Source organism: Mesoplodon mirus (genome assembly GCF_964341445.2).
Source record: "Mesoplodon mirus genome assembly, chromosome: 1".
Classification (NCBI taxonomy): Eukaryota; Metazoa; Chordata; class Mammalia; order Artiodactyla; family Ziphiidae; genus Mesoplodon; species Mesoplodon mirus.
Window position 1 is genome coordinate 7,728,393 of NC_138976.1, and position 23,340 is coordinate 7,751,732.

Sequence of the window (23,340 nt, forward strand, 5' to 3'; positions counted from 1 at the left end):
GGAAGCCCCCTGCTGTCTTTTAAAAGGTTTGTTTCTGATTATTTTCTTGGGCTAGATTCCTACAAGTGGGGACCAGGTCAAGGGTCAGAACACGTTCAAGAGTCTTGATAGAGAATTTTCAGATTGCTTTCCAGAAAGATGAATTAGCACAGGAAGCCACCGCTGCCTTCCCTACCTTCACCAGCATGAGCATTATTTTTAGTTGGTTTTTTTTTTTTTTTTTTTTTTTACTTTGGCAATTTGCTAAGCTCCCCTGTGCCAGGTGCCAGTGCTAAACATTATGTAATATCACACACAGACACACACACACAGACAGACACACACACACAAAAACCCCGGGAGGGGGTATTCATTTTACAGACGAAGAAACAGGCTCAGAGAGGACTCCTGCATCAGCCAGGTCGCCTAGCCAGAAGGCAGTGGAGCCCCAATTCAACACCGGGCCTCTCCAAGGCTAGCACCCAGATCTACTGGTTGCAAGCTTAGGCGATCTTGACTCAACCCACCCCTCCGTTCCCATTGCCTCTGTCTTGGTTCTCACCAGAGCCGAGTGATCTAATCTGGGCAGATATGATGCGGTCACACTCTTCCCTAGCACTCCCTGCCCTTCATGGGTAAAGCCCAACTCTTCAGGCCCGCCTTCAAAGCCCGCATTGTCCGGGCTTCCCTTCCACTCAAAGGCGCAAAGTCCCCTGAGCCCGACCCCGCCCCGCCCTCCGGCCACTCCAAGCCGCGTTCGCGCCTCTAAGTCCAGGCAGAGTTAGGCACCTGTGCTGCCACCTGGGGCTGTAGTAGAGCCGGTCCCTAGCTTTAGGGCAGCGCTAAAGTCACATGACTGCAGTCACATGACTGCAGTAACTGGTGGACACTCGGGTCTCCTCTGGGCCGACCTTAGGTCTGCGCGTCCCTAGCGCCACTGTGCGCCGTGTGGCACACAGTCGGCGCCTAATGCAAAGTGAGCGCATTGCCTAGGGCTGTTACAGCTGTGGTCGGTTCTGAGCAACAGAAAAAGCAAAGGGGATTGCTCTTACTAACTGCGGATTGTTTGCCTCAGTGCTTGTGTGGGGTCCGAGGAGAGGTGCACCGGGACGCGGGACAGAGTCGAAATTAAAGGGTCCTTGCGGGCAGGACCGTTCAGGGACAGGATGAGCGCCGTTTTTTACCATTAAACTCTGCCCTCCTCACCCGCTCCCCAGCCAAACCGGAGAAGCAAACAAACAAACAAACAAAAAACACTTTCAAACCGATCTCCCCACCCCTTCCAGGGCTAATTCTTCTGCCCCGTTGTGCCGGTCGTCCTCTCGCTGGGTCTCGGTCCCCGAATGTACAGCCGGCGGCTGCACGCCCCCTCCCACCCCAGCCCCGCGCGGGGTCTCCGGATCGCGGGACAGTGGCGGCCGCGGCAAGGTCTGCTGGGGATGGCCCTCCTCAAAGTCGCCCGCGATGTCCCTGCCAGACGAGAGACCCCTCTGGGCGACAGACGGACCTGGGGCCCAGAGCCGCCCCTTACCGAGGCGGAGGACGCGGGGCAGAGGGTCTGCGCTGCCCAGGGTCCCCTAGCAGCTCGGAACCACTCCCACCGCCGCCCAGCAGCTGGGCGAGCAGGTGCCGCCCCTGCGGCGCGAAGGGTGCACGGGGCGGGATCTCGCGGCGCGGCCGTGGGCACCCGGACCTCCCGTCCCCCAGAGGGCGCTGCCCTGCCCCGCCCCGCAGACTGGCCTTCGGAGCGGACAGGCCGTTACGGAGCCGCGGGGACCCCGGGAGCTGCGGGGACCCCCGGGAGCCGCGATCCGGAGCGCGCGGCCCGCCCGCCCCCCACGGTGGGGGCTACGCGACTGCGGAGGGGGTGCGGGGAGGAGGCTGTGTGGTTCCTGCGGCCAAAGCCGCGCTGGGAGGCCAAGTGCGCGGGCCGAGCGCGGCTGGGGGGACGGCGGAAGCCTTAGGGGCCACTTGAATGGAGGCCGAGGGCTTCGTTGGCAGGTGGGGACACCGGCTTTGACGTGCGGTGCTGGCTTTGTCTGTAGAGGAAGGGGTCAGCGGAATGGGGGGGATTAGGGTGGAGGGAAGCCTTCCTCCTACTTTGTTCGTGGAAGAAAGGGAAAGGTGGGGGTGGGGCGGCGCTGACGTTATTGACAGAACATGTGCACAAGGGACAGGGTGGGAGTATCAGAGGGGTGTGAGTGGACAGGGGCTGGCTTCGCTACGTGATTGGCGCAGAGAAAGGCTGAAGGGTGGGGTGGGAGGTGTATTTGTGTCGGACGCTCGTCCTGGAGCTGCGGAGCGGAGGGAGTCGGAGGGATGGAGGGTGCGGTTGGGCATTTGGAGGAGAGACTATTGGGAAGATTTGGGGGAAATTGGCGGGAGGGTGGTTGAACTCTGCTGCTGGTGGAATTGGAGGTGTATGGAGAGGATGGGGCGCACGCGTGGCACGCTCTGGGCAGGACCGGGAGGGTAGCTGTGAAGCCCGGTCGGCAGCGTGTGGGGGCCGCGGGCCGGGGGTGGGCGACGGGGACCCGGCCTGACCCCCTCCCTTCCCGCAGCCGCCATGTTCAACCAGCAGCAGCAGTTGCTGCAGCTCCAGCAGCTGCTCCAGCAGCCCCCACCGCAGGCCCCACTGCCCATGGCCGTCAGCAGGTAAGCTCCCCACTGGAGGGGTGGGCGGCTCTGACCCATGCCTTGGAGGCCTCCTCCCAGCCCTTTCTCTCAGGGGCATCCTGAGAGATGCCCTGAGAGATGTCTGGGTCCTGGAGGTCGTCAGTTCCCACCCTAAGGGGATGCTCTGTCTGCAGTAGAGGGGGGCAGAGAATGGAGGTGAGGGGTCTCAGGGAAGAGGGAGGGTTTGACTCTCCCCAGAGCCCTCTGACACCGCTCTCAACACACAGGGGGCTCCCCCAGCAGCAGCCACAGCAGCAGCTCCTGAATCTCCAGGGCACCAACTCAGCCTCCCTCCTCAACGCCTCTGTGCTTCAGAGAGCTTTGCTTCTGCAGCAGTTGCAAGGTATGACTGCGGGCCCTGTCTCGCTCCATCTTAGCGGGAGATCCCAGCAGCCCCACGGCACTGAATCTCATCAAATCCACACAGTAACCCTGAGAGGGAGCTGTGTCAGCGTCCTGGTTCACAGATGAGGACACTGAGGCTCCAGGAGGTGGAAGTCCCTAAGTTGCTCAGCTGAATGCAGGTCTGTCTGATCACAGAGGTGTACCCCTGGCCATGGTGTTAGCTCTGTGGGTGCTACTCAGCACAGTTTGCTGACATTCAGATTAGATGATATGATGGATAGCAAGATCTATTTTGACCGCCCTCCTCTGCATCCTGTTTGACAGATGAGGATGCCGAGGTCCAGAGAAGGGAAGTCATTTGCCCTGGGTCACATAGCATCAGCAGTGGCTGAGCTAGACAGAGACCTGGGCCTCCTGACCCCCTGGGTCTCTGAGTGGGTGTCTCTAGCCCTCTGCGTTAAGCCTGTGTCCTTACCTGAGTTTCCCCATGTGGAAAGCAGTCTTTCATCTCTTCCTTACAAGAAGCTGCTCCTGATACCTTAGCCCCTGCGGGAGTAATCCAGGGGTCCAGAGACGTGGGGCCAGCCCATCTTCAGACCCAGCCTCTCCCGCACGGTAGCTGTGGCTTGCTGGCTGGTTCCTCAGGGCTGGGCAGTGTGCTGAGGCCCTGACGAACCCGATTCCTTGACTCTGCTGACAACCCTAAGGGGAGATACACTCATGATCCCATTTTACAGATGAAGAAACTGAGGCCCAGGTGTTGATTAGTGGTCTTACTACAGAGCTGTGTTCTGAGACACCAGGCTATCCTGCCTCCCAGCAGGGTATGCAGTCAGGTCAGAAGATGTGATGGTCATCACTCTTCAGCCCTCCTGGGGCCACATGGGTGTGGATGGTCCTGAGAGCTGGCTTATAAATGATAGATGGATGGGTAGAGAGGTAAAACCACCCACAGGGACCCACAATGTATATATATATTTTCACTTTTTCTTACTCATTTTAAAAGTCATACTCTCCAAAGAAGAGTGAAAGAAATATTTTTAGAGGAGTATAAGAAAACCCAAATTGTCATATGCAGATTCACTCCTAAAGAAAAAACCACCCTTTAAAATGTTGGTGTATTTCCTCCCCTTTTTTTCTAGGCACAGACTTGGGGACTTGTGTATGACTGTGGTTACTGATATAAGTGAAAGGCTGTATCTTGTTTCTTTTTCACTGAATATAGTGGCATGATCATTTACCAAATGATTTGAAAGTCTCTGTAAAGATTGTTTTTGAACAGCTGTTTAATATTCTACTGGAGGTGTGTGCCCTTGTGTCCCTAAACTTTCTCAGCTGTTTTCTTCTACTTCTTTTCTTTTCTTTTTTTCTTTTTTTTTTTTTTTGCTTTAAATAATGGAATGAATATCATGTTTGAGAATATTCTCTTAGAATGGATTCCCAAAAGTAGAATGACTGGGTCAGGGGGGATGGATATTTTATGGCCCTTGATAAGTATTGCCAAATTGCTTTCCCAAAGGACTGGACCAGTTTGCAATGCCACCAGCCACGTATGACAGTGCCGGTCTCACCATGCCCATGGCAACATTGGGTATTATACTCTTTATATATATATATGTATATATACATCTAATCTACTAATTTGCTTGGCAAAAGCTATATCATTAATGTTTTAGTTTACATTTCTTGGAGTGCTAGTGCGGTTGAATATTTTATATTTGTCTGTTAAACATTTGTAATTCTTTTTGTGACTTGTCCATGTGCTTTGTCTATTTTTCTTTTAGAGTGTACCACCTTTTATCTTACTGTCTTTAAGAGCTGGTTAGCGTTCTCTCTGCACATATGTGTATATGTATTTGTTTTAAGTTAATGTTAATTAAACCCTTAGTAAATACCAGGCACACTTGTATATCTCATTGAATCTTCATAAAACATTGTGAGTCAAGCACTATTACTATCCCCATTTTACAGATGAGGGAACTGAGGCTAAGAAGGAGAAACTGATTTGCTCAAGGTCACAGATCTTGTACTATGGAGTCTGCATTTGAACCAGTTCTCCCAGCACATCTGACCCATGCATGCCCTTAAGCCCTGTGCCTCCCATCCCAGCACTGGGTCAGGGATTTAAACTGTCCTTTATTGGGTCACACAATTCCCAGTGCTGGACCTCTGAGTCAGATGACGTACCTGCCCTTAAGGAGTTCGCAGGGTGGTTAGGTGGTGGGCAATGGGAAGCAGACAAGGAAATTGTGCAGGTGGTCCTAGAACAGGGAAGCTGGGGCCTCTGGGGATACAGAGAGGGTCTCCCAAAGGAGAATCACCTAAAGGGAGGAATGAAGGATGATTGGGATGTAGAACAGTCCAGACAGAAGAAACAGCACGTGCAAAGGCCCAGAGGCAGGCAGAGGCCAGGCTTGTTTGAGGGATGCATGGGAGCATGTAGCTGGAATAAAGTGGGCACGTGTGTGTGGAGAATTGCGAGAAAGAAGGTCGGGGAGGAGCGCAGGACTGGACCTTGCACGGTGAGGAATGGGCTTCATTCCTGAGTATCAGGGAGCTATGGAAGGGTTTAGGCAGGGGGAGGGGCGAAGTCAGAATGTGGTTTTTGAAAGATCACTGTTTGCTGCTATCCCGTGCAAAAACCGTGGCTGAAATTCACACAGGGGATGAAGTGGCTTTGGAGGAAGGGGGGTAGTAGGAGTGGAGATTTGAAGGGGGGTCAGGCTAGACTGCGAAGAGCAGTAGGAGTCAGTGCTAATAGAATTTGGTGTTGGCTTGGATGGGGGAGGGTAAAGAGAGGGAGGAGTCGGGAGGACGCCCAGAATCCTCTCTGGTAGCCGGCTGTGGACAGCAGTGCCGCTCCCAGAGACCCTGGACAAGCCACTCCTTCGCTTTGTGTCTCTATTTTGTCACCAGTCGAGAGGATAGTACTTACTCTGATGGTGGCTGGGCGGGGTGACTGAGGCCATGCATAGGAAGTGCTTAGCAAGTGCCTGCTTCCCAGGAAACTTTTGATGAAGGGTAGCTGCTACTGGTAGGAGAGTATCTTATTATTCCAGGGACCAGTCATAGTCATCTTGCTGGTTCTCCCTTTGGGTCCTGTGCTGAATCTTTCACATACCTTAAGGTGTACACTAAAGCATGCCTGAGGGTGAGCGGAGTTGCTGGGGGTGCTTAAGCCACTGACCAGGGAGGCATTTGGGGTGGGAAAAGGCCCCCTTCCCTACCCAGCTGGAGCAGAAAACGCTAGCCCTAAAGCCCCCTCTCCACCAGTGCTCCAGGTGGGACTGCGTCTTCGGCTCTCATCTCTCCCCTCTGGCTGCCCTTGGGTGGGGAGGGTCCCCTTGGAAGTTAACTGTGATGATGCTTTGGGGGACTGACCCCTGACCCTAGCCTCTACCACCCAACCACAGTTGTAATCCCTCTTCTCCCCTCTCTTCACACACAGGTAACCTCCGTGGCTACAACCTGGCAACCCCAAACCTGACAGCTCCCAGCCTCACACCCCCTCAGCTGGCCACCCCAAATCTACAGCAATTCTTTCCCCAGGCCACTCGGCAGTCCCTGCTGGGCCCTCCTCCTGTTGGGGTCCCCATAAACCCCTCCCAGCTCAACCTTTCAGGGCGGAATACCCAGAAACAGGCCCGGACCTCCTCTACAACCCCCAGTCGCAAGGTGAGTGGTATCTGGACTGGAGCAGGCAAGGATGGGAATGGGAGAGGGTGTATCTGGGGAATCAACCCAGCTCTGCCCTCTCTGGCTCACACTGGCCTTTGGGCAGGTCATACCCCTCTTTGTACGTCAGTTTCCTCATCTGTAAAATGGGGAAGGGGGCAGGAGTTAGACTTGCTTAGTGTTTCCCAAACTTTAAATATTCCTGAACCCCGATGTGATTTTTACTATATCCAAACACCACCAGTACTATTATTTATTCCCTTTTTAATTACTATTTATATTATTTACTAATATTACTAATATTATTTATTAATATTTCTCTCTTTTTGAAAAAACTGATATGTAACTGACATATAACATTGTATTCATTTTAGGTGTAGTCTACCAATTTTCTTTAAATCAGCTCTGCCCAGTGGAAATAAAATGTGAGCCATACATGTAATTTAAAATTTTCTAGTAATCACAGTAAAAAAGTAAAAAAAAAAGGTGAAATTAATTTTACTCGCATATTTTATTCAACTTAATATATTTTAAAAATTATCATTTCAACCTGTAATCAATATAAAAAATGAACACGGCATTTTACATTCCTTATTTATTTATTTATTTATTTATTTGTACTAAGTCTTTAAATTCCGGTGTATATTTTATGCTTACGTCTCAGTTCGGCTTCCAGCGTTTCCAGGGCTCAAAAGCCAGACACATGTGGCTAGTAGCTACTGTCTGGGATAGCACAGCTTTAAATGAAGTAGCTGCTTCTCTGTTACATTTAGTTAAAAAGGAAACATTATATCACTGTCTGAAATTTAAAAAAAAAAAGCTAAATTAATTGCCATACATAGAAGTAAAAGAAAAGTGATTGGGGGTAAAACAATGTTATAAAATCCGAAACTCTACACTGTTGCCAGCTGAAGGTTCTGAGCCTCTACAGGCCTTTCCCTGACAAAAGCAGGAAGACTCCGAGAGATTTTCAAAGGGAATAATATCCCGCCTGAGTCTGTCCTGTCCCCGAACATCCTGGCAGCTCCTCACACACACCACACTCCTGAGAGCATCCGGCGGTGGAGGGGTGGAACACCCTCCTTTTCTGGCTGCTCTGGCGCCAGCCCACATCTGGAGGTGAGGCATTTCCCTCCAGAGAGGGGTCCAGGCGGCCTCTGACTTTACGGTCGGGCTTGCCCTAACACAATCTGGCCTAGTGTTTACCTCCTTGCCCCCATTTTACATATGGGAAAACCGAGGCAGTGGGGTGGAGGTTGCCCTGGACTGCACAACTGTCACGACAGACCCAGAGTCCAGCCCTCCTGACTCACAGGCCAGTGCCCGTGTCGTGCAGAGTGAGAGCTGGGTAGTTTCTGAAGGGTGTGGAGTCCTGATGTGGTGCATGTTTCCACTCATCCCTGGTTCCTCGGGCTTAGTAGGAGGGAGGGAAGCTGCATGTGGATTCCTGAGGCTTCCTGGGGTGCTCTGGAACCATGTGGAGCTGTGTGTTCATTTCACAAATATCTGTTAAGTCCTGCGGAGGACTCACTGGTGCAGAGAAGGCATCTGGAGATGCTCTCCTGGAGATCTTGGGCTGGGGAGGGGGTGGTGGTAGTGGTGAGACCTTAATGCAAATAATGCTCCAGCCAATGAATTATGACTATGAAAAATGCCACATAAAGGAAGCCTGGGGCCCCTGGGGGCCTGTACTATGGGTTAGGAAGGCTTCCTGCAAGAAGTGACTTTGAGGCTCTGGGCGAAGGCCTGGGGCTTTGGGGAAACAGAGAAGGCCAGTGTGGACCTAGAGAAGGGGAGGGGGAGCGTGGGGAGAGCTGAGGCTGGAGGGGTGGGCATGGGGTAGGGGCCAGATTGTGCAGGGGGGTGGGGCGGGTGGGTAGTTTCAGGCTTGGGGTAAGGAAGGAGTCATCCAGGGCTACGGGAAATCATGGGAGGGTTGCAGCCTGACAGAGATGAGAGACATGATCAGGTTTGAGAAGGGTCCCTCAGGAATTCCCTGGTGGTCCAGCGCTTTCACTGCCGTGGCCTGGGTTTGATCCCTGGTCCGGGAGCTAAGATCCCGCAAGCCAAGCGGCATGACCAACAAAAAAAAAAGAGAGAGAGAGAGAGAAGGATCCTTCTGGCTGCTTTGTGGAGAATGGGGTGGGGAATCAGGAGGCAGCACCGTGGACCACGTGAAGGCATTGCATCCCCCAAACCTGCATTTACTTAACCGGCAGGCAGCTAGATGGAACCCCCTGGACAGAATTCCTGGGGTGTTTAGGATCTTCTCTGGGGCCAGGCCCCGTCATCCCTTGGGGGATGTGTTGCAGCCGCTCTTGGGCAAGGAAGTATTTACTGGGGTGGTTGGCAGGTATCATAAATGGTTTCTGAAAGGAAGCAGGATTCTTCTTCTCAGACGATGCCTGTGGAGGACAAGTCGGACCCCCCAGAGGGGTCTGAGGACGCCGCAGAGCCTCGAACAGACACACCTGAAGGTGAGAGAGGGAGGTTGCTGGCCCTTTAGAGGGGACGCGGGTTAGGGCAGTGGGGTGCAGGGGTGGTCATGGAGGCAGGGGTCTTGCAGGGTGGGTGGGGGGGTGAGCCCAGGCCCCATCTCCTGGAGCTCGTACGTGCTATATCCAGCACGGCAGTCATTCACTTGCCCTCCATTCCAGACCAAGAATCTCCCCACTGCCCAGATGGCATCACTGAAGAGAAACGCACTGCAGCACCTGAGCCTGAGTCTTGTGTGGTGTCTGAGCCACCAGCTAAAAGGTCAAAGAGGTAACTGATGCTGAAAACCTGCCCAGGGCCCAGGTACCCTGTACCCTGATTCCTGCAAAGGCAGAGGGTAGGGGGTAGGTGGGGTGAGATCCTTCAAGGAAAGGGCCTCAGTTTCTGGCTTGGAGGAATGTCAAACCTAATTCTTCACCTTACCTGGGAAGGCCCTCAGCCAGACGGACTCTGGCATCTTCACTGTGACTGAACCACCTGGAGGCAGGTGAGGTGGCCAGCTTGGAGGGGTGAAGATGTGAACCTGGAACCTCAGAGTGTGGGCAGAGGGTAGGCAGGCTTACAGGACCTCGGATACATATTAGCAAGTTGTGGGAGGTGGGAGCAAGTGATCCAATTTATTTAGGTGAAACTGGGACCCAGAGAGCCGAGGGGGCTTGTCCAAATCCCTAGCTTTGTACGTGGCATAGCTAGTACTGGAGCCTAGGTCATGGCCTTTCTTGGGAGCCCCTGGGGCCAATTGAATTTGATCTTCTTTTGATCCTTCCTAGCTCAGAGGAGCCCACAGAGAAGGGGACCCCAGGGCAGCTGCAGGCAAAGGTCCAGCCACAGGCCCGGGTGATGGCACCAAAGCAGACACAGACGACCGAGCTGCTGCCTGAGCCACTGGAAGCTCGAGTGATGCCACGATTTCAGCCACGAGTTCTGCAGATCCAAGCCCAGGTGCAGCCACAGACTCAGCCACAGACTCAGCCACAGATGCTACCATTGAAGGCCCAGGTGCAGCCAAAGCTGCAGAAGCAGGCACAGACACAAACCTCTCCAGAGCACTTAGTACCGCAACAGGAGCAGCTGCAGCTGCAGAAGGAGGTAGAGCCGCAGAAACAGGTGCAGCCACAGGCACATTCACAGTCCCCAAGGCAGGTGCAGCCACAGCTGCAGAAGCAGCCACTGCCGCAGAAGCAGGCACAGACGCAGACGTATCCACAGGTCCAGACAGAAGCGCAGCCGAGGGCCCAGCCGCTGGAGCTGCCACTGGAGCAACCTCCAGTGCAGTTGCCAGTGCAGCCACTGGAGCCAAACCAGAGACAGCCTCAGACTCAGCCACAGGTGTCGGTGCCGGCACTGGAGAAAGCCCCAGTTCCGGTTCACTCTGCAGTGCAGGAGACGCCACCCGATACAGTGGAAGCTGGAGCAGGTAAGTGAGCAGTGGCTCCCAGCCGGCCTGGTGATGGGACAGCTCTGCCTGAACCCTTCAGTCCTACCCTGGCACTGTCCAACCCTGACTGGGTGCTGCCTGGGACTGAGGGGTGGGCCTGGATCTAGGGTTCGGGGCCATCTGCGCTGGAGGCTTCAAGGTCCTGGATGTGGGCAGAGAAGGCGGCTCTTGGGCCTGGGTCCCTCAGGGCCCAGGTGGGAGAGGGACCCTGGGGAAGCAGAGCACGTCTGTCATTTCAGGCCTGGAGGAGGCCTCGCCGGAGCCAGTGGGCGCCCAGGAGAACCAGGAAGAGTTGACCAGTGGCCTGGATGTGGGAGAATGTGAAAAAAGAGCAAGAGAGATGCTGGGGGTGGGTAGAGATGCTGATGAGGGCCACGCGGTGCCCCAGTGGTGGGAGGGCCTCCCTCTGCTTCAGCGCCCCCTCGAGTTTCCCCTCCTGTGAAACGGGACAGCAGCCCTCCACCTGGGTTCGTGGGCGGACCAGACTGGGTCTGACAGTGGTTCAGTGGCAGTGGTTCAGCAGACTCTCATGTGGTGCCTTCACATGCCTTTGCTCTGATGATCTGGAGGTACTTTTAGTGATAAGGGTCCCTTCCAGCCGGCTCGCCCCGAAACTAGAGCCCCCAGAGCCCCCCACAGGTAACATTGCTCCAGCGGAGAGGGCGCAGCATGGAAGCCTGTGCCTGGGGCTCGGGGGCCCAGCCCTGCCTTCTGGCCACACCCCCTCCCTTCTTCATGCATCTCCATCTGTCATGTGAGGGGTGGGGTGGGTAGACTTTAGAGTGAGGTGGACCTGGGTTTGAATCCTGACTGTGGTGCTTCCTGGCTGAGCGAGCTTGGGCAATCACCTAACAGCTCAGAGCCTCAGTCTCCCCACTTGTAAAGTGGGCTGTCAGGAGGGCTCCTAGATGTTCAGCACGGGGCTGGCCCACTGTAAGCGCCCAGCTGGTGGTAGCTCCGCTCCTGCTTCCGGTGCAGGTGTGGGGTGCCGGGGGCTCCCTGAAGGTCACCATCCTGCAGAGCAGTGACAGCCGGGCCTTCAGCACCGTGCCCCTCACACCTGGGCCCTGGTCCGGCGACTCTACCTCTGCCACCCCTGCGGCGGCCAGCACGCCCTCTAAGCAGGCCCTTCAGTTCTTCTGCTACATCTGCAAGGCCGGCTGCAGCAGCCAGCAGGTACCGCCCCCAGCGGGTGGATGGGGAGGTCACGTGGGCGGGCGGAGGGTTTGGGGTCTGTATGTGATGCCTAGCCTGCCCTTCCCACGGCTGCCTCTGTGGCCACGTGGGCCCTCAAGCCCCACCCCCCGCAGCTGTACATTTGCTCACAAAACATTTCCTGACCAGCCAAGGGGGCAGGATTTTAGAGTTGGGTGGACCTGGTTCAAATCAGCCCTGACTGGCCGTGTGGGTTTCGGAAGGTGAATTCCACCCTTTGTGCCTCGGTTTCCGCATGTGTCAGAGGAGGAAACATTTAGAACCCACCTCTAGAAAAAAAAAAAAAAAGAACCCACCTCACTGGGAAGTTCTGGGGATTCAGCAACTTGACACTGAAGTCATAAGCCCCAGGCCCGGCCCAGAGCGAGTGCCGCGTTGATAACACCATCATACTGGTATGATTATTACTATCGCTATTGTTACCTTCGTCCCTCTGTGCCTCCCCTGAGCGGAGTCACGGGGACCTGGAATTTGATCAGACGGCTCCTCACCTTGGAGGCGCTCAGTCTCCGGGGGAGCAGAGACTCTGGCTGTCGTGTGCTCACTCCGTGCCTCCGTTCACCATCCTTTGGCCCACACAGGGTTGTAAGAGAAACGGCCTCCCAGCGGAGGCGGGGTGACCATGAAGCTAAGGTTGGAGGCCTCTTCCCTGGGCCCCACTCTTGCCCACCGTTCTGGGGCTCACTCCTCACGCCCCTTCCTCCCTCCCGCCTGCTGCAGGAGTTCCAGGACCACATGTCGGGGGCCCAGCACCAGCAGCGGCTCGGAGAGATCCAGCACATGAGCCAAGCCTGCCTCCTGTCCCTGCTGCCTGTGCCCCGGGACGTCCTGGAGCAAGAGGATGAGTGAGTGGGGGATCTCAGAGCCACTGTAGGGGGGGTAGGCAGTCTCGCAAGCCAGCCCCAGCAGAGAGGGACCCTGAATCTACCATCCACAAGGTCTGCCTTTGGGTTAAGCATTGCCCTCCCCGAGACACCTCGTCACACCACTAACTGTGTGGCCTTGGACCTCAGTTTTCCTTATCTATAAAATGGCCTCACGAGGGATGTAATGCAAGAACTCATGAGCTAGACAGTCTCTTAAGGTTACATCCAGGCAGGAACAGTGTGACCATCTATGTGGGAGGGAAGTGGGTTGTGGCACAGACCCCTGCTCCCCTGGCATATGTGCTGACCCCAACCACAGGGGCCTGAAGGTCAGGATCTGCTCATCTTGTGGCTTGAGGTTAGAGCTTCCCTGGGTCACCCCCTTTCTTTGTCATGGGGGCTTGGTCCATCAGAAATGTCAGCCCTCCCAGAGTCTGGGACTGGCTCTTGGGGTGCTCTGTGGGCAATCACTGAGGCCTGCAGGGGCTGGGAGGCATCATCAGTGAAAGAAACAGGATGGTGCTGGCTCAGGACACCCTGGGGGATATGGGCTGTGTCTCACAGGACAGCTGCCACTCAGCTCCAGACCTCCTGGTTTTTCAGAGGCATCTAGAAACCTAGATTTGTATGTGAATCTCCCGATTTCAAAATGTTAACAGCTAGTTCAGAATTAAAACAAGATGAAACAAGTCCTGTGGAGGCCAAATCAGACCCTTTCAGAGGCTAGATAGGCCTTGGGTCAACGGTCGGGGACTGTGCCATGAGCATTTATAGAGGGTCACAGCTGGAAGCTCCCTGCATGGGGTGAGGGGACAGGAAGGGCCCTCGGGTAGCTTCAGCTTGCATCTCCTGCGTGACGGGGAGCACTCTCTCCGAAGGCTTCTGTGTCTCTGTTAGCCAGTTCTCACTAAGAGAAGAGCTTCCCTGTGGCTTTGTAGGATGTTCTCCAGCCTTAAGGCTCCCTTTGCTTGCTGATCTAGGAGCTATACTTAGGCCAAATCATCATAAAGACAGGAGAAAGGTGACTCACAGAGTTGTTCCTTGCAGAGTTAATGCAACGGTGAAAAAATTTAGTTGGAAATGATCTATCCAAAACTAGGGGATTAGTCAGATCAGTTTACGTCTTATCCACTTGGTGGTAGAACTAATTCTAGGGAATTAGTTCTTGGTGGTAGAACTAATTCTAGGGAATTTCTGATAATGTGGAAACATATGTGTGATGCAATGTCAAGTTAGAACAGGATCCAAAATAGCATTTGCAGAATGAGTTTGATTATATTCAATATAAAAATAGATCTTGGGCTTCCCTGGTGGCGCAGTGGTTAAGAATCTGCCTGCCAATGCAAGGAACACAGGTTTGAGCCCTGGCCTGGGAAGATCCCACATGTCGCAGAGCAACTAAGCCCGTGCGCCACAACTACTGAGCCCACGTGCCACAACTACTGAAGCCCGCGTGCCTAGAGCCCATGCTTCGCAACGAGAGAAGCCACCGCAATGAGAAGCCCGCGCACTGCAACGAAGAGTAGCCCCTGCTCGCCACACCTAGAGAAAGCCCGCATGCAGCAACGAAGACCCAACACAGCCGAAAAAATTAAAGAAACAAACTAATTAATTAATTAATTAAAAAAGATCTTGTGACAGAAGAAAACTGCAGGGATGTAGCCCAAGCTATAAACAAGCTTCAGGTGGAGGGGATTCTGATTACACTGTCTTCTGATGATGTCTGCCCTTGAATCTTGACTTGGCCCTGTACAGAACATGGCAGTCCTTCCGATAGGCTGTGTGTCCTTCTGACACAGTCAGAAACTCTGGGCTGATCCCATGCCAGGCCCCGGGGATGCTGGGGTGGTGTCCTGGCTTCCCAGAGCTCGCAGTCCTGTGGGGGCAGAGAAGGGATCAGGTCCTCCCAATCCATCGTGGAAAATGCTGTAGCAGCTGCACTTTGGGGTCCCAGACGGGGGGCCTGGCTAACTGGGATTGGGACGGGTCCAGAAATGGGGGGAGGGGCAAGAACAGCTCTGGGGAAGAGAGGGCATCTAAACTGAAGGATAAGAGATCTCAAGGCCAGATATCCTCAGTTCTGCCACCGTCCTGGTGGCCTCCTGGTATCCCAGATGCTTCTAAATCTCATTTCCCCCCAAGTTTTCTCTCTTATTCCTATTTAAGTATTCTTCCAGATGAGCCTCAGGACCATTTTGTTAAGTTTCCAAAAACACGATTCTGTTGGAATTGCATTCCGTTTATGGAGCGTCTGGACGAGCTGCTGTCTTTCCAACAAGAGTGTGGTGTCACGCTGTACTTGTTTTGATTGTCATCATTCAGAGAGCCTCCACCCAGGCGCTGGTGCAACACCTGCCAGCTCTACTACATGGGGGACCTGATCCAGCACCGGAGGACGCAGGACCACAAGGTTTGAGGGCCCACCTGCTGCGAAGGCGCCCAAGCCCAGGGCTGGGGAGGAGGGAGCCCAGGGTGGGAGCAGAAAGTAAACGTCAGCCTTTGTCACTGCGTGGCCGTAACTCATGACGAGTCAGTCATGTTTCCTCTTTGGGCTTCAGTTTCCCCATCTGTCCAATGTGGGCAAGGCACCATCTCACCCTGCATTCAGCCTTGGGGCTCGTGGGGTCCTCAGGTGCCTGCCCTCTCTCCCTGTCTTCCGACGGTCCTGTCCCTGGTACCATCTGTCATCCTTCCTTATAGCACAGGGACGGGATGTGTTTGCCTGTGTTCTGTGAAGCACAGCCAGCTGATTACAGAAGTGGTGGGCCTGCAAGTGGGAGGCAAGGCTGGGCCCTGCCTGGCTGCACCTGGGGATGCTGCCTGCCGCCCACTTGGCCTGCCTTCCTGTCCCCAGATCGCCAAACAATCCCTGCGGCCTTTCTGCACTGTTTGCAACCGCTACTTCAAGACCCCCCGCAAGTTTGTGGAACATGTGAAGTCCCAGGGGCATAAGGACAAAGCCAAGGAGGTAACCCCAGCTCCCTCAGAGGACATGGGCCCAGAGAAGTAGAGTCTTGGCCAAGGCCACACAGCAAATTGAGGTGTATTCCAGTCCAAATTCATAGCAGGTCCGGAGGGACTGGAGTTCTCCGGGGTGTGGGGAGGATGGGGGTCACACCCTGGCTGCCCAGAGCTGACTTGAGCCTTCACCCACTCCCTGGGAAGCTGAAGATGCTCGAGAAGGAGATTGCCAGCCAAGATGAGGACCACTTCATCACGGTGGACGCCGTGGGCTGCTTTGAGGGCGATGAAGAAGAGGAGGAGGACGACGATGATGAAGAAGAGATCGAGGTTGAGGAGGAATTCTGCAAGCAGGTGCTTGGGGGGAGGTGGTGTGGAACGGAGGCTGGAGGCTGGACTCCCAGTCCAGGAGAGACCTCACCCCACCTCCCAGGGGCCAGGAGGCACTGTGCTGGCATCTTTGGGCACTAAGGCCTGCCACGATTTAGTATCAATAGGAACTCTATTCAATATGACGATATGTAAATATACATCATGACGCCTGTAGGGTGGCAGGTGAAATATGCAAGGTCTTCAAAGCCTGGCTGCAGTTTTTACTTGTGGAAGAGAAAGGGCATCCTAGGGCAAGAGAACAGCATCATAAAGGCATGGAGAGGGGAGCTATGTGGTGCATACAGGAAAAGTCAGTGAAAGATGATGAGGAGGAGGATGGCGAGAGCAGTCAACATTTTTTGAGCACTTACTATGTGCCATGCGTGTACCAAGCACTTTCCTGGCAGAATCTCACCCACTTGGATGCCAGGAGGCGAGACTGCAGAGCCCGTGCTCAAAATACCCCAGCTCTGCTGCTTCCCATGAGCGAGGAGCTGGAGGAGATTTTCCAGAGCATCCAAGTGTTTCCAGAGCATCTATTCTGGGCTAGGCCCTGGTGCTGGATACCAGGGGTACTTGGGGATGAAGTCCTGGCCCCTGTCCTCACAGAGCTTGTCTGTTCCAGTCCAGGGTGGTGAGGGGGCAGCCAAAGGGGGTGGTGCATAGCGGGGCTGTGGATGGAAGGTTGCGTGGGTGGCCTCCAGCCCTAAGCAGGTTGGGGGAGATGCCAGCTTTGCTACTCAGCGTTCAGCAGTGGCATGACCCTAGGCAAGCCCGTTGGCCTCCATAAGCCTGTTCCTCTGCTTAGAATAATCCCAACTCAGACTGTAAGGAAGGGTCACAGCCCAGGGGGTGGTCGTTACTCTTAAAAGCCAGATTTGTTTGCAAGGCACTGCTAGGCATGGCCTTGTCTGGAAGGGGCTCATGTCCAGCCAGTGAGACAAGGGATCCTTGATCACTTGAAACCTACCCCCTAAGACTGTGGTCGCTGCAGCATTAGGGAGCTGGCGGGGAGCTCACGGCAGAGTGTAACCAGGGCTGGAGGCTCACCAGGGCTCACTACCCTGCACCTCCATAAACCTGCTGTATGACCCTGGGCAAGTGAGTGAATGTGCCTGGGCCTCAGTTTCCTCTTATGTAAAATGGGCAAACCATAGAAAGTTGTGATGAGGATTCAGCGAAATGACACGTGTGATGTGTTGGGCATACCTGGCATGGATTATGGCCAGTGTGGGAGCAGGAGGGCTTCCTGGAGGAGGGGGCTGATTGAGCTGAACCTGGAAAGTATAGATCGGGAAAGGCACTCGGGGGGCAGGATCAGCATGTGCAAAGGCTCAGAGCATGCCACCCACAACCTCCTGGAAATCAAGGGTGGGCTCCTTGACTGAAGAGCGTGGGTGGGTTCCAGCCCCCGCCTGCGTTTAGGAGGAGGCTAGGGGAAGCCGGAACCAATGGAGGCCCACACCCGTGTGTTTCCAGGTGAGATCCAGAGATATATCCATAGAGGAGTGGAAAGGCTCGGAGACCTACAGCCCCAACACGGCATACGGTAAGACCCCAGCCCTGACCCCACCTGCAGGAGTTGTGGCCCTCAGGTTGCCTCCAGGCGACCCCCCAGATCCCAGCCGCAGCATCCTGGCCAGGCAGCCTGTCCCCTCGTCCTCTTTTCTTTTCCCATCTGGAGGGTGGGGGGGTGGCAAATGGGCCTCTAGAGAAGGGGGGACACCTGGCTGGTGAGGCATGTGAGTGCACAGACCCTGCTGTCCCACAGGTGTGGACTTCCTGGTGCCCGTGATGGGCTACATCTGCCGCATCTGCCACAAATTCTACCACAGCAACTCAGGGGCGCAGCTCTCCCACTGCAAGTCCCTGGCCCACTTTGAGAACCTGCAGGTGAGTCAGGCCCCCTGCCCGGCTCTGCCCTGCCCAGGGAGTCAGACTGTGTCCTAGCTGACGGGGACAGCCAGTGGCCACCTCCCTCCTGTGCTTGGCCTCAGCCCCTGGGTACAGCCCCCAGTGAGAGGCTCTGCCCACAAAGGGAATCAGAGCCACGTTGGGGCCAATGTCTTTCTGCAGTTGTTCTGGTGGGTGCTGAGGGCTGGGCTGTTAGCTCTAGAGCCCTGGCCCAGAGGGGCTGAGCACATCACACAGGGTCACACAGCATGTCTGACGCTGTCTCACCTGGGCTGGGGAAACAGCCTGTGGCCAGGAGCACACCAGGTGGGGAGGAAGCCTGGCCTCACCTGCACTCTCTGTGTCCAGAAATATAAGAAGGCCAAGAACCCCAGCCCCACCACCAGGCCCCTGAGCCGCCAGTGTGCAATCAACGCCCGGAACGCCCTGACTGCTCTGTTCACCTCCGGCAGCCGCATACCCACGCAGTCCAGCACCCAGGACACAACCAAAACCCCCAGCAAGGTGACAGCCCAACCCGCTCAGCACCCACTACCCCGGCGCTCAAGCCGCCTCAAAACCTGATGGAGGGGGCGGCCCACAGCTGCCCCGTCTGGGTCTAGATCTGCTACGCTTTTTAGGAGTCTGTGTGGAGACTGTGACATGGTTGGTGTTTTTACTCAAAATCCAATAAAAGAAGGTAGTTTGGCTGTATAGTCCCCAGCAGCACTTCCGTCTGGGTGGACAGGGAAAGGGGGCACCCAGCTAGCTCTCAGTCAGCACCCAGCCCCTGTGGGTAGTGTGGTGGCAGAACTGGAAAGCTGAAGACAGGCTCCCTAACCAGGGACTCTGGGATTACAAGGTGTTTCACCTCCTGAGCCTCAGTTTCCCCTTTAATAATGTACCCAGGCTCGGAAAGTACTACCTTCAAGTAAGATCTCATTTAATTTTCACAATGTCCCTAGGAGGTAGGTCTTGTTATCCCCAAATTATCCCATTATCCCAGATGAAGAAACTGAGGCCTAGCAAGGTCAAGTGCCTGCTGAAAATCATGTATCTGGTGAGTGGCCAGGATTTGACCCCGAGCCTGAACTCTGACCTGGCCTCTCCCAGCTGGACCCTACAGAAGTTGAAGGGCAGGAGTGGGGGCCCTCGCTGCTCAGGCCCTCTGGTTCCAAGTTCATGTTCATTAGCGGGGACCCCACCCTTCTTGTCAGGAGACCTTATGATGAATCATTAGTGAATGGGGCCCAGGCTGAGCTGGCTCTTTAGTTCCACTTCCCCATTTGGAAAGACCCTTAGAGACAAGATAACCAGACCAGCCCTATTATTGGCCAGCTGGAGAGACTGAGGCCAGGAGAAAGAGGGTGGAACCCAAGGTTGCACAGCATGTCTTTTTTTTTTTTTGAATTTTATTTATTTTTATACAGCAGGTTCCTATTAATTATCTATTTTATACATATTGCACAGCATGTCTTGGTGTTGGTTGTCTTAGTGAAAGGCCCTAGAACCCAGAGAAGCTGAGCACATCACACAGGGTCACACAGCATGGCTGACGCTGTCTCAGCTGGGCTGGGACGCAGCCGCTGGCCAGGAGCACACCCGGTGGGGAGGAAGCCCTGACTTCACCTGCACCTCTGTGTCCAGAAATACAAGAAGGCCAAGAAGCCCGGCCCCACCACCATGCCTATGAGCCAGTGTGTGATCTATGCCTGGGATGCCTCCACTGCCCTGTTTACCTCTGGCGCCACTGGGGTCCTCATCCCGGGATACAGAGGAGAGAGGAGGCGCAGTGGTGTTCAGACCAGTTTAATGTGGACGCTCAAGGCCTGGGCAGTGTAGGGAGCGTCCGGGAGTTGGGCAGGCAGGCAAGGTGGGTGGATCGCTGGCCCACACCTGGCCAGCAGTGGGGAGGAAGCCCTGAGGAGGGGGTGCCGGGAGGTGGGGCGGGCCTAGGTACACCGAGGGAAGTACCAGAAGAGTGGCCTAGGCCGGCAGACACCACCCCTGCCCCGCCCCGGAAAATCTGTAGGCCAGCCCTTGAGAAGGCATCTAAGCCAGGTAGTGAGTGCTCAGGCCAGAGCCTGGCCAGGGGCTCCCAGAGCCTAGGGGCTGGCATCGCTGGGGGCCTCCCCGAGCTGCTGCTGGAACTCAAGGCGCGTCTGCCGGTTGGATTCAAGCAGCTCCTGGAGGCGGGCGTGGAGGTGGTCATTCTTCTCCTCCAGGTGGTCCAGACAGGAGTTGATCTGGTCCAACATGGAGTTGATGGCAGCGTATTCTGGGAGGAAGGGGAAAGAGAGTCAAGGTCCCATATCTCCTCAGGGATCAAAGGCACCCCCCCCCGCCACTGTCCCCCAGCCTCTAAAGAGTTTTGGGCAAGTCCCTACTCCTTCCTGAGCCTCACTGTCACCAACTGGAAAATGGGTGGATATCAAGAGGAAAGGCTTTGGAGAAATATCTTAGTGTACCAGCTTTTTCTAGGGTTAGGTTGGTCACAGGGAGGTTAGCCAGACAGTGTCCTGCCTGGGAATTCCTGCCAGGTGCCAGGTCTCCTCTCTACTTCCTGCATCAGCTGCCTAGAGGCCAGAGCCCATGCTCCTGAGCCAGGCAATCAAGGCCTCTGTCCCCAGGCAGGCTCTACTCTCCAGCCCTTTCTGGCTCCCCCTGCCCTAGCTCCTAGCAGACTCCAAGGCCCTGCTCCCTTCTCTAGCCCCACCTCCCCTGCCTTTTCCTTTCCTCTCTCACACCTGCCTTTGCCCACCTCAGGCCCCTTGAACATGCTGTGGCCTCTGCCTGGAATGTGCTGGGTCCTCCTTCTGTCTTCCTTCCCTCCTCTCCTCCTGGATGAGCCACACTCATCCTTCAAGCGTCAGCGTGGATGTTGCCACAGGGAGCCCTCCCATGCCCCAGCCTGATCGGGCCTCTATTCCTGATCCCCTTGCCCTCTCACACCTCCACGGCCCCCACCTCCGGCTCGGCTGCTGGGACTGTGTGCTAGTCTGTCTCCCCCACCAGACTACAGTGAGCGCTGTGTGAGAGGTGGAATGGTCTCGTGTTCACTGCTGTTTCTCCAGTGCCCTCGGTGTCACACAGTAAGCATCTGTTGAATGAATGAATGGATGAATGAATGAAGCCTGACTTTCCAGGCTTTCTGCCTTTCCTTAACTGTCCCTGCCACCCAGAATGCCTCAGCCGCTCAAGGACCAGCTCCAAATGCCTCCTCTTCCAAGAACCCTTCCCTGGTCTCCACCAGAAACCATCACTCCCTCCTCCACAGACGCTCCTGACCTGCCTCTCTCAGCCACACAATGTCCCCTAGGACCCAAGGTCTGGGCCTGTGCCCACTGCGGGACCCAGTTCTGAGCCAGCCCATGACTCAGATACACTCAGCTGCCAGCCTGGGACAAAGGGGAAGCGGCTGGCGGTGTGTGGAAACGACCAGGGCTAGAGGAGAGTGTCTGAGATAAGGGTACAGATGTGTCTGCATTCTGGGGGAAGGGTACCCATTGCCCAGAGCTGTCCTAACTCACAGAGGACATGGTCCTGGAAAGCCTCTGCTGGATCCTGGAGTCCAACTCCCTTGTGGTACAAATGGGGAAACCGAGGCCCAAGAAGGAAGAGACCTGCCTAGGGTCCTCCAGATGGTTGGTGGCAGAGCCAAGATTCAGACTTGGGGCGCAGGGGCACTTGGGTCTCAGTCCCACCTCTGCCCCATCCCAGCAAGTTACTACGCCTTTCTGGAAAAAGGGAATAAGAACTGGGTTATTGTGAAGATTCAAATACATATAGCAAGAACTCAGGGTCTGGCCACAGCAAGCACTTAGTAGATGGTCGCGATTATCAACGTTTCACATTCCGGTCAAGAGACACAAGTGGGGAGAAAGATGGGGGAGGCAGCTCTCTCCGCTACTGGGGCTAGGCTTTGCGTCAAGTGTCACGGGTACCTCCCGGTTCCAAGTTTTTGCCCTCCATTGGGGACACCCTCCTCCCCAATGCCCTAAGTCCTGTGAATCTGCCAACTTCCACTCAGTGTGACTCCTGGGAGGCCCTTCTAGATGCCCCCAGCACAGCTGCCAGCGTGATACCACAGCTGGCCTTTGTTCACCAGCAGTGCCCCAGGCAAACCGGGCAGCCCACCACTTACCCCACTTACTCTACCTCTTTATTAAATGCAGACCTTGAGTGATGAAGTGTTCTAAAACTATTGTGGTGATGGTTGCACAACTCTGTGAATATCCTAAAACCCACTGAATCGTACAGTTTAAATGGGTAAGTTGTACAGTGTGAATTATAGCTCAATAAAGCTGTTACCCAAAACAAAACCAAAAGCAGACTCCATACTTACCCCACATTTACTAAGTCCTGCCCTCTAAGTTAATAAACTAAATTTTATTACACTAAAGGGAATAATAACCACTTACAGAACACTTGCATGTTTGGAGCCTGCTATTTTCCATTCACTTTCTCATTTAATCCTGATACATCTCAATGCGGGAGACATTACCATTATTGTTATTTTACAGATGGGGAAACTGAGGCTCCAGAGGGGAGAAGGGAGCTGATGGTTCTCTCTCCTTCCCCCCTACCCCCACCCCCTGCAGTGCTGTGTAGGCAACAGGCTGCTCTGTAAGCAAGTCACATTCGCCAGGGCTCCAGGCCACACCAGCAAAGGTGCCTGGGGTTGCTGACTCAGCAGGCCGGCACGCCCACCCTGATGGCCCCTCCTGCCAAGCCACGACGGTCCACTCCCGGCCCCGGCCCCTTAGGAGTCTCCATCTCCACAGGGGCTGAAAGAAGTGTCTGAAGCAAATCCCAATCGCAAAGGGCGAGTGACCTGAAGCGGCCTCAGTTTCCCCATCTGTAAAACGGGGCCTGTCGCCCACAGTTCTCGAAGGCTGCGGTTTCCAGGGACCCGCTCGCAGGTGCTCGTCTCAAACCCCCGGAGGGCGCTTGCTGCTCCGGAACCACCCTGGGGCGGGGGGATGGGAGGGCTCTGCGGTTCCTTCCCGGTCCCTATCCCGGCCCCGATTCCCCTTCCCAGGAGGGCACCCCGGAGAAAGCAAAGTCGTTTTAGCAGCCCCCCTGGGTCACCTGCTTCCTCGAAGCCGTCGTCCTCGCCTTCCGCGCCCCCCTCCACCGGCATGCCCAGGTCCCCGTTGGGGCCCGACATTGTGGGCTCGGGAGCCGCAAGTGCAGCGCGACGACTGAACGCGGCGACGGTCGCGCCGACAACCGGCGCGGGGCGGAAGAAGGAAGTGGTGGATGGAACTCGGGGCCGGAAGGGCGGAACGCCGCGGCGGAACGCGCCCAGTAGGCCGGGACCCCGCCCCCAAGGCGGAGCCCGGCGGCCAGAGCTCCGCCCTGCCCCGCCGCCAGAACCCCGTCCCCTCCCGTCCGCAAGACTCCGCCCCCACACTCGAGCCC

At 55.3% G+C, this 23,340-nt stretch overlaps 2 protein-coding genes across 4 annotated transcripts; one reads left to right on the forward strand and one right to left on the reverse strand.

Moving 5' to 3' along the window:
- The first annotated feature begins 1,704 nt into the window (after positions 1 to 1,704).
- CIZ1 (CDKN1A interacting zinc finger protein 1) lies at positions 1,705 to 18,632 on the forward strand. 3 transcript variants are annotated; one of them, XM_082614714.1, is made up of 17 exons: positions 1,705 to 1,820; positions 2,541 to 2,634; positions 2,883 to 2,998; positions 4,520 to 4,591; positions 6,449 to 6,675; positions 9,059 to 9,152; positions 9,333 to 9,441; positions 9,942 to 10,588; positions 10,849 to 10,958; positions 11,588 to 11,785; positions 12,545 to 12,669; positions 15,013 to 15,100; positions 15,545 to 15,658; positions 15,856 to 16,005; positions 17,503 to 17,572; positions 17,795 to 17,916; positions 18,286 to 18,632. In XM_082614714.1, the coding sequence occupies exons 2-17, from the start codon at positions 2,546 to 2,548 to the stop codon at positions 18,499 to 18,501; spliced, it is 2,547 nt and encodes an 848-aa protein (XP_082470840.1). In that variant the 5' UTR covers positions 1,705 to 1,820; positions 2,541 to 2,545; the 3' UTR covers positions 18,502 to 18,632. The 3 variants fall into 3 exon arrangements, with proteins under 3 accessions (XP_082470840.1, XP_082470839.1, XP_082470838.1); XM_082614713.1 differs by having other exon boundaries at positions 1,714 to 1,820; positions 9,074 to 9,152; XM_082614712.1 differs by having other exon boundaries at positions 1,761 to 1,980.
- Positions 18,633 to 19,709: 1,077 nt separating this feature from the next.
- BBLN (bublin coiled coil protein) lies at positions 19,710 to 23,268 on the reverse strand. Its single transcript, XM_082614783.1, has 2 exons — positions 23,008 to 23,268; positions 19,710 to 20,194 (listed from the first exon to the last, which is right to left on the reverse strand). The coding sequence occupies exons 1-2, from the start codon at positions 23,084 to 23,086 to the stop codon at positions 20,022 to 20,024; spliced, it is 252 nt and encodes an 83-aa protein (XP_082470909.1). The 5' UTR covers positions 23,087 to 23,268; the 3' UTR covers positions 19,710 to 20,021.
- Between the last annotated feature and the right edge of the window lie 72 nt (positions 23,269 to 23,340).